This window comes from Stylophora pistillata, chromosome 14, assembly GCF_964205215.1.
Source record: "Stylophora pistillata chromosome 14, jaStyPist1.2, whole genome shotgun sequence".
Classification (NCBI taxonomy): Eukaryota; Metazoa; Cnidaria; class Anthozoa; order Scleractinia; family Pocilloporidae; genus Stylophora; species Stylophora pistillata.
In genome coordinates, this window is record NC_142532.1 from 21,189,879 (window position 1) to 21,205,308 (window position 15,430).

The 15,430-nt window shown below is 39.3% G+C and overlaps 1 protein-coding gene across 2 annotated transcripts in view; it reads left to right on the forward strand.

Moving 5' to 3' along the window:
• The window catches only part of LOC111330879 (uncharacterized), a 32,415-nt gene that overhangs the window by 7,009 nt on the left and 9,976 nt on the right, over positions 1-15,430 (forward strand). For both annotated transcript variants that reach the window (XM_022935854.2, XM_022935855.2), the window contains exons 4-19: positions 1,106-1,258; positions 3,955-3,990; positions 4,110-4,185; positions 4,954-5,052; positions 5,332-5,435; positions 6,064-6,221; positions 6,315-6,421; positions 6,841-6,978; positions 8,002-8,093; positions 8,459-8,545; positions 8,761-8,819; positions 9,212-9,326; positions 9,813-9,950; positions 10,674-10,789; positions 11,186-11,446; positions 11,882-13,893. In XM_022935854.2, coding sequence (XP_022791589.2) covers positions 1,106-1,258; positions 3,955-3,990; positions 4,110-4,185; positions 4,954-5,052; positions 5,332-5,435; positions 6,064-6,221; positions 6,315-6,421; positions 6,841-6,978; positions 8,002-8,093; positions 8,459-8,545; positions 8,761-8,819; positions 9,212-9,326; positions 9,813-9,950; positions 10,674-10,789; positions 11,186-11,446; positions 11,882-13,893 — 3,751 coding nt within the window. The remainder of the gene's footprint in view (positions 1-1,105; positions 1,259-3,954; positions 3,991-4,109; positions 4,186-4,953; positions 5,053-5,331; positions 5,436-6,063; positions 6,222-6,314; positions 6,422-6,840; positions 6,979-8,001; positions 8,094-8,458; positions 8,546-8,760; positions 8,820-9,211; positions 9,327-9,812; positions 9,951-10,673; positions 10,790-11,185; positions 11,447-11,881; positions 13,894-15,430) is intronic.

Consider the following 15,430-nt stretch of genomic DNA (forward strand, 5'->3'; position numbering starts at 1 on the left):
GAACGGATAACTCTGGCCGTGCGAACGGATGCAAATTTTTTTGAACGGCTGGTGAACGGCAAGTGAACGGCAAAACGCCTTCGAACGGATAGCCGTTAGTGTACGTTTTCGCGTGAGAGGTCACAAATCATAACATTAATTTTTAGTAACATTTATTAACTTTTTATTTTAACATTTTATATAAACCGAGTGGAGCGGTTTATATAGCGTCATATAGGGAACCGCTCGACCAATCAGATTGCTGGAAACTCTTTTCTCAGCTTTGAAATTATACTAAGAGAATTTAGTGGTAGATCAAGATAACAATTAAGCTCTACCTGATAGGTTTGAATATTCTCATCACCTGTGTGCTGGATGATGTAGAGATATTGTAGGGAAAAGTTGTACCATAAATCCTCTAATAAGTCCCGGGGGGGGGGGGGGGCACTTATTTATTTTAGGTACTTTGGGGGGGTGGCGGCATATGAGAGGGGGGGCTTACTTCGCTCCAACAAAGGGCTAACGCTTGAAACGTCAGCTTTTGTAATCGTAACGGTGGCCAATTTACCATTTCAACTTTGTTGATATATCCAAATTACTGGAGGTGGGCTTAATTTAGAACTCAACAAAGAATTTAATTTTAGGATCTAACTCTCTCAATGGACCTTGTTTAGCCCTGTTATATTTTTAGCATTGCTCTGTAATTTCTGGATACTGTTTTCTATTGATGCCAACATGATAATATCAATCAGTCAATCGGTCACCATAATCAATTTTAAATGACAAACTAAAATAACAGTACTTGAATAAATTTATCTGACATGGAGTTTTATTTTGAATTTTTGTTTTTTGACGGGGAGGCATAATAAATTTCTCCCTCCAAAGAGGGGGAGTTTATTAAAAGATTTGCAGTGTGTAAATTGCTTCTGGTAGTGAAAGTATTAATTTTTGTTCTGTATAAGGGATTAACCCAGGCTTCCTTCAGTAAAGCTTGTCTAAACCAATAAAGAATTTTTTGCAATTAGCGATTGAACATTATTTTGATACAGTATTTTTTGAGTACATTAATTGTTGAATGAATGATTGATGATTAGTGATTAATCATTTATTTTTGACAACTTTGTAGTTAACAACACTTAGAGGAAGTATTTTAGAGGAAGCTATTCCATCAACTTCAAGACATGGTGCTGCACGTGCCCTCCCAGCTAAAGACATCCTTGAACATGTGATTCCAGAGTTACAGTTAACTGCCCTAAGGATGGCACAACCTGGTATAAAGGTATAGTGCTCAACTGGAAGATACATGACAGAGTCTATCAGAGTTTTTGCAGGAATTTTTCAACAGGGATCTTATAGTAAAGTTTCACTGGGAGCAAACCAGGAATTTTGTAGTATACTATAAATTACAACAGTTTTTTCATCCCAATAGGGATGAATTGCACCCTGTGGCTCTTCTTAAATACTCTCTTGGTTAAATAATGATGAAAATATGGATTATTGTGATATACCTAGACTTTCACGCAACAAAATGAGCACTGTGATAGGTGGTTCTTGTTCACTGGTCCCTGATCAAATTCAAATATATCCCGACCAGGATATAATTGTGCGGTTGTTGCCCGTGGGGCAAATATAACAGCATGTTTTTGCTATATGGGTGTTTAAGGGAAAGTCTAAATATATAACAAAGCAATTAATATATGGTCCCTCAGGAAACTAGTTAGTTTTGTTTTCTCTCGAGTCCTGATGTTTCCTGAGATGAAGTCAAGGGAAACGTCAGGATTCTTGGGAAAACAAAACTAATTCTTTCCCTGGGGACCATACATAAGGGGATATTAGTATAATTACTCCGGTGCTTATAGAAATTCTTGCGCTCTTATTGGCCGAGAATGGCGTCATATTTCATTATAATCACCTCCGGCAAGGCGATTATAGTGGGAGGACAAATTTTCAAAATGGCCGCCTCGCACTTTGTTGATGTGTCTGAAGAGGAAATTAATTTAATGAAAGAAAATGCCATTCCGAGGAATACCAAACATGCCACAAAATTCGGAATGACAATCTTCAAAGGTAAGGTATGAAAATTGTGCTAAATGTAACAAAGAAACCATTTAAATTCCCATGAAAATTTTGCGTATGTCGACATGCAGGAATAAATCAAAATAACTACATTAAATTTTTGCAACACTTTAATGTTTACTTAATAGAATGGTTTCAACAACAAACCGAATTTACCACTGACTTTGAGGCAATGGAGGTCAATGAGATAAATAAATGTTTGTTAAAATTTTACATCTCAGTCAGGAGGAAAGACAGGACTTTTTACAAGAGAAATAGTCTGTTGTCCATGCGAGCGGCTCTTGCTCAGTTGTTCACTGACACATGACAATGACAAATAAAATTTAACATTCCTTCGCTCATTTCTATAATCACAGTGAGTAATTATACTAAAACAATTATTCGCCTCAGGCTCATGAATATTGGTGAATACTCCCCTCGACTTTGTCTTGGGGAATATATATATCTTATTGGACGTTTTGTTGTGTAGTATTGCTGAGTATTTTTACGAGTTGTGCTGTATTTTGACGAGCCCGTAGGGCGAGTCAAAATAGAAATAATGAGTAAAAATACTCAGCGATACTACACAACAAAACGTCTAATAAGTTATTTATTATCCAACATGCCAAACTGTTATTTCAGTGCGGGCGAATTTCGCGGATGTTTATTTATGGGGAATGCGTGACAGAAGTATGCGAAGAGGAACGGAATTGGCGCGTTGTTGTGCTGCTGTTTCTATTTTCTTCATTAAATGAAGAAATTTTCTGGTCGTCAAGCTGTTTTTCTTCGTTCAATTCATCTAATGAACTTGGATCTATATTTGCCAGCCATTCTGACTCTTCGTCGTCTGAAATATGATTCAAATTGTCCGCCATTTGCTTTTTTTTTTTTCGTAACTACAATCCAATTCTTCGCTTGCGTGATGCGAGAAAACCTGTTTAACCGGTACTACAGTAGACGAGTACAAATACCGCGTGATATTTGTACTCGTCTATGGCGTTATTTCTACTCGTCTAGGTGTAGTTGGATAATAATCACCAATATTCACTTTGCCTTCAGCGAATAATTATTAAATATTCTGATTGGCTACAGTTCTTGTTATGGGTATCTTGATGTAAGCCTTGTTCTTTAAAATCCTCCTGTGTTACAGCTGTCATGTGATACAAATTCATGGGACAGTTATCACACCATAACCCTTGTTTACCTGTTGACATTAATTTCTTCACCCATATTTTCTGTCTAAGAGAAGCAGAGCCATTGGGTGAAAGCTAGTCCAAGAGTTTTACTTTTTCATCTTTATTATTTTTCATTTTTGTGGAGTCCAGTGGTAGTTACATGAAAAAGCTGATCTCAAATGCTGCACCAGAAAGTATTTAAAAGTTAACAAGAGTTGCTTTCAACCTTGGATACAGAGATTAATAAGAGGGTTTTTGAAATAAATAAACCCCCTTCTGGCCTGATTTTATGTAGCTGATAATGTCTTCAGATGAGACATTGTCCTCAAAATTTTGCATTTGCCCATGAAGCTTTGCTTCTCAGTGAAATGTTCATTTTTCAGACAATAATTATCTCGGGTGCACGCATTATGAGCTGAGGTACTTAAGGAAGTTATTTACTAAATAATTTCATTCCTGTAGGAAGCCAGTTTTAGTTGCTCAAATGCTGTTTTTGGAGGCTGTTGGCTCACATGAACTGGTGTCTCTATAATCAGTTATTCCAAATTTACTTGAATAAGTACAGTGGTGCTTATTTAATTTTTTAGGCTTCAAATGTAGTGGTTATTCAAGGGTTATATTATCATCCAACTTGCTCAAATGACTGGGTGGACTTGGTTGTGACATAATAAAATGATTATGGCCACTGGTTTACAAGTGGCAACAGAAATGAGTGATTGATATATTCTATCTTTTTTTTTTTCAGGTTCCAGAACAGCTCATGAAACTTGATGAACAAGGGGTGAGATTTATGTTGTAAGAAATTTAATCACCTACTGTTTGTATTTTAAGGAGTGGCTTTATTCAGCAATTGTCTGACTTAATTGCATAATATTTTGTATGTTTGTTTGTTTTTTTCAGATGACCAATCAGTTTAAAGTTGGTGTGTTATATGCAAAAGATGGCCAGAGTACAGAAGAGGAGATGTATAATAACCGTGAGTTATACTGTAAATTAAGAGAAATTCTGTGAAATTTTATTTGTGGAAAACACAAGGCTGGCTATTGTGTTTGAAGAAAGGGGGGTGAGTTTCTAAAGAGAGTATGGTGAGGTAACTTTTGTTTTTATTAACAAGCCATTTTCAATAAATTAAGATTCTAACATGGCTCTGAGGCAAGGAGGAATAAAACAAAAGAAATTTATTATTCATCTCTCAACCTTGATGTGATTTCTTTTGTTTTATTCCCCCAAGCCTTGGAGCCAAGTTTGAATTGTAGTAAATTGAAAGTGGCCTACTGAGTTGATAAAGAAAAGCTGCATGGCCACCGTAAAAAGTTTCAAAGCTCTTGTTTGAGCCTAAGCCCTTTTGCACTGATGAAGGGCTAACACTCAAAATGTCTGGCTTTGAAACCTCGTAAATTGGTGTTTGAAAGTTTGTGAAACATCCTATTGATCCTCAAAAAGCTAAGGGAAAAGAGGCAAGTTTATGTAAAGAGAAAGTAATGTGGTGTTAATGATATTTTATAGGAAGATGATAATAATAATAATGTTTATTTTAACTCAAGCTTATAATGAATGCCAAATGAAGGCTAATGGAATTCATGACTTAATAGTGTAACTCCAAAGGTACAGAAGATGTAGATGCAGAAATTGTTGTTCTTCTCTCCATGGCAACCTGAATGATCACAGTGCGCAGCACAGCAGGTGTCAATTATTATTTTATATCTTATTGGTTTATCACATTTTGGTTGTCTTCATTCCATAGAAACATCAGGTCCAGCTTTTGAAGAATTTCTTGACTTGATTGGGGAAAGGATTGCTTTAAAAGGATTTGAAGGTTATAGAGCCCAGTTGGATAACAGAAGTAAGTCTTACAATGAGTGAAGTTGTCCTTTTTTTTTTAGAACCCCTTGACCCTTAAGAGTGATAAGGATCTAAATTCTTCTTACAATATCACCCCTAAATCACACATTAAGGTCAAAAGAATAAAGGAAATGATCACCAACTAGATGAGCTCTTGATTGTTAAATAAATTCTCTTTGTCAGCACCTTACGAAATAATATAGAAATCAGTATAGAGAATAGGCATACTGATCTTAGGGTCTACAGAGTTGGTAGCTAACTGTTCATTTTTGCCTGGCAGATGACTCCACTGGGGAATCTTCAGTGTACACACAGTTCCAAGGACGCGAAATTATGTTTCATGTATCAACCCTTTTGCCTTGGACTCCAAACAACAGACAGCAGGTAATGCAGGCACATGTATTTAACAATAAGACTCCATTTTGCTGTGCATCTTTTTGGTAGTGGATCACAAGTGACATCAAAAGGTCGAAAGAACAAATAAAGTGGCACACAAGGCACAAGCGTGTCACTGACACAAAGGTCGAAAGAACAAAGAAAGTGGCACAGAAGGCACAAGTGTGTCACTGACACTCTTACCACATTTTGACTCATTCTGTGATTTATTACTGAATACACCGAATGCAAATATGGCGACCAATTTGAGTTGTCATTGTTCTGGACTCACTAGCCTCTCACACATGTAATAATCCTTTCGTGAAGACAAGGCTATTGAGTCCAGAACAATGGCAATTCAAATTGGACACCATATTTGCATTCGGTGTATAGACCCATGGCAACATCGATTTGATTTGTTTGATATGATAATTATAAAAGTAAAATGTTGTTAATGGTGATGTTATCTACAGTACTTGTCTGTCCTTTACTAGGTTAAGTTTGCTTATGTTTTGTGTTAACACAACCAATATTCATGATCAACCAAACATTTTAGATTTATGTCAACCTTGGTGACATTGGACAACAATTTTTATATAATTATGATGTCTTAAATCTTTGTCTTCTTGTTTTGCAGCTTCTGAGGAAGAGACATATTGGAAACGACATTGTGACCATTGTGTTCCAAGAACCTGGTGCTCTTCCATTTACCCCAAAGAACATCAGATCTCATTTCCAACATGTTTTTATTGTGGTCAGAGTTTTCAATCCTTGCTCAGACAACACATACTACAGGTATTTTTGTTGATATTTTTCTAATTATAGGAAACCAAAGAACACAATCGATATATGGTTTGTAACTACATATGCATTCCTTTCTGTACCAAGGGTTGCTGTTAGCCGTTCAAAGGATGTTCCTCCATTTGGGCCTAATATTCCTGCTGGAGCAAAGTTTGGAAAGACAAAGGCCTTTGCAGACTTCCTTTTGACAAAAGGTAGGATTATTTTAGTCTGCAGCATCAAAAGTTATGAAATTCTTATGGCAATACCTTAAAAGGAAAAATAAAAGTGGAAACTATAATTATAATATTATAGTTTTTATATTCCAAGGATTATTTGAACAATGTTAACTCCTTTACATTCACAGATTTTTAAATAATGAATTGAGATTACATACTGAGATTACACATAGGATAACTTTGTAATTTTCTGTCTCCTCAAAAGTATAAAGAGTTTAATCAATTGTAAAAGCCCACAAGCCCTAAATAGTTGACTCAAGCATAAGACTGTGGGATGTCTATTGTATTTTGCTCAATTTTAACATGTTCTAAAAAATTGGGCAATGAAAGTATACCTTAATTTTTCTGAAAAAAAAAATTCAAGTTTTTTTAATGTATAATTTTTGCAATGGCAGTCATAAATGCAGAAAATGCTGCCCACAAGTCTGAGAAGTTCAGTGCTATGGCCAGAAGAACAAGACACGAATACCTAAAAGATCTGGCTACAAATTTTGTCACGAATACCACACTAGAAACCGGGGCCAAAGGAAAAGGTATGGTACACTGTACCTCATGTGAGAAGGAATCAGTCATGACCTATAAAGAGTAGTGGACAACAGTTAAATTTAGGGAAAATTTCCTTGATTAAATAATACTCAAAATTGATGATTGCAAAGCTGGTGCAGCTGAGGTTTAATTGTTTTAAAATCTTTGATTGATTCTGTGACCAAGGTGCAGAGTTATGAAATAAAATAATGGTGGAATCAACAGTACAATGCTTTTGTGAAAGCCCAGAGCTGGAAAGTCAGATTTCTGGGTCAAGGGCCTTCAGAACTAAGTGACTAATCAAAGGGCACAGATTTGACTGATAATTAAACTTGTACATTTTACAACTTCTAGGAGTGATTGACATGTAACCTTTCCATATTATATCCAGGGCTCGACACTAATGGTAGCCAACTAGCCGCAGACTAGTAGAAATTCAGTTTTGGTTAGTGGTTTTTTATTTCCACTAGCCAGTTTGGCTAGTAAACAAACTGAAATTGTTGTAACATCTAAGTTGTCACTAACCACTTGGCTAGTAGGTTGAAAAGTTAGTGTCGAGCCCAGATATCCATTCATTATCCAGCAAGCATATTAAAAAATATTTAAACTAATCCAGGGGTTTCATTAAGCGCTGGGCACCGGCCAAATTGACTGGTTGTAAGGACGGTTTTGCCCACCTGGTTTAACAATCTGGAGGAAGGTTTATCTTATAAAGAAGTTTAGTTCAAAAAGTTTTGCCCGCCTGTGAAAACCAGTTGCCCTCCTGCTGAAAAAATTAATGAAACCCCTGCTAATCAGGTAGACGTTATTTTATCTTGATCTAACACCAATTTCTTGCAACTATAAATAAAAAAAAAATGTGCATCAGCTATACTGTAGAAGGGAGAAGTAACAATCTGATCTCAGAATTTAAAGGGTTAACAGAGACTTGAAACACAGGCATACAAAAAAAGCAAATTAGAACACCACATCTTTTTTTACTTCGGATTTCTATTAACTTTTTGTGAAGTCATCATTTTTTTTTTTCATAGGAATCTTGAGATCAACTAAGAAGAAGGAGAAAGTTCATCCTCCCATTTCTCCTGAAAAAGTCTCCAGAGGAGCATTGGTTTGGAATGTACAGGTAGATGCATAAAATATCTTCAGAAAATAATGTTGTGTGTGTATCGACTGTGTACATGTAGCAGTATTTAATGGCGAAAATTATATGAACTCATTTTGGAAGACATGAGACGAGCATGGTTGAGTGGTCAGCAGCATGTTTGACTCGCAATGTAGAGGACCTGGGCCCATTTTTCTGCCTTGGCCATCACACGTCACCGTCATAAAATAAAGGGAATGATCATCAACTGAACAAGCACTTGATTGTTAAACACAATTTTCTCATGAGCACTTTAGGAAATGTATTGAAAACAGTATGGGGAATATGGGTACCGACTCATGGAGGGTGTAAAGAGTTAAGGATGTGCACATGTGTGTCAATTGCAGGTTGAAGATTACAGGAATGCCTCTATGATTGAGTGTAAGATGGGAATCTCTGCAGAGACTCTGGTACTCATTCACTCCTCGAGCAAAGTAAGTGATCAAGGAGAACCTTCATGTGGTATAGTTTGATTGTTAAGGAGGCACTGACTTGTTGAGAATTTTGGTCAACAAGAGAGATTTACATGTCACACTTCTATCATTTTTCACAAAGAATCACAACCTTGCTCTGCTGTTAATCAGTGCAAATGCTTCATTTATCTCATTCATCTCATCCGGTTATTCTTTATTTATTTATTTCCTTTCAGGAAGTGCTATTTAGCATTCCAGCTAAGTCAGTTATAGGGTGGACTTCCTTATCACAAAGGTATTCATTTTTGGCAACAAAGCCTCTTGTCTTTCTTTACATGTGAAGTAAATTGAAGTGTCTACATGTAAATGTACAAGTTGGAGTCTTTGTTTAAGATGTTATCTTTAATCTCTCAACCCTTAAGGGGGACTGGTATCTAATCTTAATCTCTAAAGGGGGACTGGTATCTAATTTTTCTGTACAATATCACTCCTGAATCAAAATTAAGGTCATGAAAGTAAAAGAAAATGGATCTCATGATTGTGAAACAAATTCTTCATGTCAACACCTTAGGAAATGTACAGTGTATTTGGGTGTAAAAGGTTGGTACAATCCTTCTACAGGTAGGTTTTTTCACATTTCATTATATTTTCTTCTGTCTTTTTAATATATGTACCTTTGTTTGACAGCATCAAAGTGTTTTATGGCAGTGGTTATTGCCTGGTGTTGAATATTCCAACCCCTGATTCAGATGATATCCCAGAGATTGTCAGACGACTGGAAGAGATCTCTATTGGTTGTCAGGTAAAGCAGTATGTTTGTTGCGCTCAAATGTCAGAAATGGGCTGTTAGAGCCTTCCACGATTATTGACAAACTACAGAAGTTTAAGGGAGTGTCATTTTTTACTAGCTAGGACAATTGTTTTATATGTTATTTCCCTTTGTGTTTGGAGGTGGTTCTACAGGGCAATGGGTTTAAAACGAAACCGATTACAGTTGATGGAGAGCAGATACCTTTACATATAAAATTATTTTTCACAAGACAAGTGTTGGTCAAAAAGATGTCAAAGTCATTCATTAAAATTTTAACTTGAACTTCACTGGATTAACGGTCCAGTTGTTCAACAACAAGCTGCAGAGACCTCAACTGCGTCAGTAAACCTGCCCAGTAACCCAGTAACCCAAACCGTATCTCGTTATAAAACAGACCTTTCCTTTTACCAACCCAGCGGGGCAAATTGGAGATAAAAATGCAACCTACGTGTAAGAGTTGATTTTTATTACTTTTAGACTCAAACGATGACTTTGCGGCGAAATGGCATGGGTCAGTTAGGATTCCATGTACAGTTTGAAGGCCTCATTGCAGATGTCGAACCTTCTGGATTTGCCTGGCAGGCCGGGCTAAGACAAGGATGCAGGCTTGTGGAGGTTTGTGGAAGAGGATATACAATGTATTGTACACATAATAATTTTGTGAAAGAGGTTCGTTAGTATTTTCTTGAAAGGGAGAGCATTTACAATGTGGACTTTCCCACGTTGCGAGAATATGAAATTTATTCTTTGTAATGAATAGTAAATAGTAATAGTAATCAAAGTTTAATGTCTTTACGTGGGGCATGGTTACCCATATTGCCCGAGCCAGAGGCTCATGTATGAAACGCAAGATAACAACCCCCCTCCTCCCCATCCCCCCCCAGGGGAGGACATCCATCACACAGTAATCAGTTTATTTCTTGTGCGTGGGAAATTAACGTCTCCTACCCCTAACTCTGCAGGAGACGCGACCTCCATTTATTCGTCCCTATCCGTGAAGACTAGAATATCTAAACCATTTCTTGATGTTATAGAAAGGCAGCTTAATCTTCTCAATTATTTTAAGACCTTGAGTGTTGGTCCGGCCGGGGCTCTGTACATTGAGCTAACCGGGAGGCGGTTAAGTAAAGAAACGCAAACTTACATATCTGATTGTAAAAGCTTATTAAAGTAATTTTTATAGGTTAACAAGGTGTTGATTGATGCTTAATTTAATGTACATTTACTCTTACAGCAAGGTCCTTATTTATTATTTTCATACAGTTTTTGCAATGAACTGCTATATTCTGCGTTTACGTTAGTAATACATTGGTATATTGTTAATTATTATTTATGCAGATCAACGGGATGATAGTAGCTACACTGAGTCATGATCAGATGATTGACATCTTACGTAAGCCAGGTTCAGTGACGGCTGTGATAGTGCCTCCTTTCCCGAATGGAAACCCAAGAAAGTGCGTATTACTAGTTGTCTAGGGGGAACATAACAAAACTGAAGTGTTTTGTTATGTTCCCCCTGTTTCCAGCTGTTTACAGGGTTATTTATGACTCAACCCGCGTTGATAGTAACCCAGGGGTATCTAGTGACTCCCGTCGTGTTGTTATTACCCCAGGGGTCAACCCCATGTGGGTATGCAGAGACACATGAACACCCTATCTATTTCTTACCCCAGAGCTGTGTAGTGACCTACCACATGTTGTTTTAATACCGTGCGGTTTTCTTACACCAGGGGTACATTGTGACTCACCTTAGATTCATGTTACCATAGGCAAGCATAGCAGCTCGCCATCTTTCTTTTCTTAACCAAGGGGTATGTGTGACTCAATATATATATATTTTTTTACCCCAGGGGTATCCAGCCGAACACTGGTTCTTACTGGAGCTCTTCCAGTCGTACCTCGGTCACGACCATGTCGTCATTCGGTAGTGCGTCTTCAGTAGCGGAGGAAGGTGAATCACGTGATCACTCGGCAGCCTCTTCTTCATCCATATCAGCCCCTGACACTGGCAGAAAGCAGCCGTCAAAAGGTTCGGCCTCCAAGCACGATGTGAAAGGGAAGGAGAGTCCATGGATCATGCGCTCGAATAATGCGACCTCTATGGATGGCGGGTAAGATTGAAATAGTCACGCTGTTATGATGTGTTTTGAGGTTTAATTGTCTTGGAAAATGTTTCATCATACAACCTACAATGTTACTGTGTAACTCATTGGATGGCCGACGCATTATAGGTGTCAACCGACTGGTTCTTACTTTTATCGTACACAGTCTTTCTTGCTCTACTTTCCTTTCCTTGTATCACATCTAATTGCTGTAGAGAAAGTGCTTCTTTAAATCGTGAACTGGTAAGTATCCTGAATTTCAGAGATACCACTTTCAGTTCACGGTCAAGTGTGGAGGAGGGAAAGCAAACTTTGCATGTTTCTCGGTGGTCGTCGCTCGCTTTTAATACGTCCATGATAATATCTTTTAAATCGTATTGTTTCCATGGTTCAAGGCGTTCTGTTGAAGATGTCCTCACTCAAACTTATTTTTTCCTCTCTCAGAGCTACATACTCAGGCTTCCGTCCTCCCGACCCACCGTTGTCGCCTGGTGCGAGCTCAGCCTCGTCTGTCAGCGGCAGCACGTCAACGCTTCACGAAACATCACGACAACAAGGTGCTTCATACGGGGCTTCATACACTGTGACAAGTATTACCCCTAGAGACACTAGACACCAGGCTACTTCTGAAGCACACCTTGCACCAAAATGGAGCGGGCATTTAGCACAAGATTCAGATCCACGGCCAGCCAAGCCCGTTGGTGTGACATTAAAGGCCCATACTGCTTCAGGCACATTATATGCCATCGCCAGCGGACCCTCATCTCCGCCAGCGTCTCCGCGCACTCCAGAGACCCCCATATTTGGAAGTACTTCACAGAGACATCGCAGAGTGGTCCTGAACGGTCAAGGGGATAGCAACACGCCTATTAGGTTAGAGGGAAGTGCACAAGATGCGAGACTGCCAGCGGACAGTTATGGTACTGTTCGTGTGAACATTGAATCATCAGCATCAACGCCAAATAACAAAGCGCGTGAACTAGATGTCTCCAATGGTGAGGTGATGCAAGCTGCTGCTTTGCCTTTTAAAGAAACAAGTCTTGGAGCTGTGATTACCACTGTCAATACTTACAAACAAAAACAAAGCTACGAAGACTTAAGCGAAGCCTCCATGTCTGACACCGTCGATCAGATTGAACGCGCGTTTGGTTTCAAAACACCTGACATGATCGCGAACGGAACTGGAAGCCTGGAGCGGAACAACAGCATGCGAGGGAAACACGGAGACCGGAGTCCTTCCAGTTCCATGCAGGACATTCACCTGACTCGTCGTGTACAGTCGGGGGATTCACTGAATCGATACAGGAGCAGTGATGATGAAGAATCTCCTGGAAATATTCTGAAACGACTGTCAAAAGAAGCCAGCAGGGAGCAAGACAGAATGAACCAGAGAAAGAGCGAAGGAGATCTACCTCATAATGTGATTAAAAGCAGGACAACCACTGTAGTCGAAGCGTCACCGACATCGGTTGAAGTCAAGAAAGAAGCCGCAAAGAAATCTGAATACGAAGCGCGAATAGCCGCTAGGAACCTGCTTATAGAACGCTTGGAAAATCACAGGCAATCACTCGAAAGCCACAACGTAGAGGGGATCAAAGTTTACCATGCTAAGAGCAGAAGTACGCCGGCTGATGGGGCGAGAAGGTTAAATGGCGAAAAATTACCCAAAGCGCGGCAGACCTCGCAGGATGATAGTGCGAAGAACTCTCTAGAGAGGGACGGTGGGGATGGAGCGGGGAAAGGCGATCATTATTTGAGGCGGAAGAAATCTGCTCCTGAATCGCCAAATATCAAAATAATTCGTACTCCAGATAGTTACCGAGCAACCAAACCGGTGGTACGCTCTGAACGAAAAATCCGCCTGACAAGTTCTACGAGTTCGAGTGGTCAGACGCCGGAAAAAAGTCAAACAGTACCCCGTCAGAGATCGAGCCGGCGACAGAGGCATGCTTCCAAACAGATGGCTGCTGCTAATGGTGGAAACTCAGATTCATCAGATGAAGGACGTAATAATCGATTTTCACGAAGTGGAGATGCCATCGATGCCAGTCCATCCGTAGTTGAAAAGCTTCTCTTCACACCCGATAACAACAAAAAGTCGAAGAGCCTCCCGCGCGAGTTGGAGACAGGAGCAAATGACTCGCGCGCTATGCGGAGCCATCGCTCGCATTCCCACTCGCACTCATCGCATCTCAAAGGAGCACGCATTACCAAGATTAAAATGAGCGCAAGCGAGGAACCCAATGATTCTATCGTGGATCAGACCTCGCGGCTGTTGCATGCGGCTAAAGCCGTCAAATACGACAAAGGATCGTCCCTTGTCATAGCTGAAGATGTGTTGCACTCACTGACGCGCGCTTCTGATTTGCTCCATCATCAGTCGTCGGTTGCCAGGGAGGAGAAAGAACGAGACAGGAAGGATAAGGAGAAGTCGCTTAGCAGAATAAAGGCACCTGGTAAGTGTCAGGTCGTGGGGGAGGGGACGCAGGAACTGTTGGGGTTGGAGGTGGTGGAGGGGGTGGAAAAATAGGGAAAGGTGTGGAAAGGGGGGATAATCAGGAATAAGAGGGGATAATGTATGGTATAGTTCGAATTTCATTAATTTTTTTTCCTTCTTTTTTAGTGATGTGCTTCTATAGTGAATTTCAGCTTGAATTTTTTTGCGTGCTTTTGGTGCGTACTCTTTACATTTGGGTGTTCAAAGCTTGGTAGAAATTACTCTGGAGGATTTGATAAGAGCGAAATATAATTAACTTTTATAATTATTATTAAGGCAGCCGCTTTCCTTGTGATACATCTCATGTCATTGTTCCTTTATGTCATGGTCTGAAGACTCTAAGGCGAGTTGTTTGTGTTAAGTAAGCGCCAAAAATAACCTGTGAATATTAATTTCTGTTGGAGTTGGCGTGACGGCTTAAATGACAAGTCAGATGCCGCGTGAAGCCGCATTCGGTTTCGTTAACTGTGTCATGAATGCGGGGAAATCAGATCGAACTGCGGGCAAGAGAAAATGGGATTTAAGGACTATTTTTGGAGTTTCAAAATCATGTCAGCAGCTACAATATCCAAAAAATTTGGGTAAGGAACCATAGATGTCTATTTTCGATCTCTTTTGGCTAAGTGATGCGAGCTTTAAGCGGGTAAAGTTCACTAGAGCCAGATACAGTCGCGTGAAGTAATCACAGCTCCAAGCCTCAGTGAATAGCAATCCACAAACAAAGAATTCAATTCTGTTTCTTCCTAACGTCGACAGATTGTTGAGAAAAAATGAATTGCTTTTGTTTTTCGGTAGAGACCTTTTAGTTGGCCTGTGTTTTGTCGTATTTGATTAATTAAACTAGGAACAAAGAAGCCAGCGAAATTGTTTACATGACATTTTGACTCGAATTTGTGCTGAATTTACAAGCTTTGTGCATCGTTAATTGCATTTTTTGTTGAAAGAAACTAATCTTGTCGTGGAATTTCACTGATCCTTCGAATTAGTGTCTGAGATACTACTTGTGGCTCGTAGATATTTCCGTTCAATATCTGAATAACCAATCCATGCAGTTTTTACGCTTTCATCGCCTCACTGTACGAGATTTACAGTACGAAACCATTTCTTGAACTATGAATCGTCGGAAGATAAGTTGCCCGCGATCATTTTACTCCAAATTGGAAAGAAATTCTTGAATGAGCTAATAGCAAGGAGACGGAACCTCTAGTTTCGCTGTAATCATGATTTTGTTTTGTTCTGACGGTGGAACGTTTTCATGTTCGAGTCCGATTTTAACCAAGTGCTAATGTAAATCTGATAAAGTGTTCAGTTGGTTGTATAGCTTCGGCGCGGGGCGAAGTCGCTGACTGCTCTCATATTGACAGAGATAACCGGCATGTGCGTGCAGTTTCCTTCCTTTCCTACTGTGAAAAACGCTTCCTGCATGCTCTACTGTACTGTCACGACGCGTACGTAAATTTCCTGGTCGATTTGTTTCAGACAACATTAGGACGCGG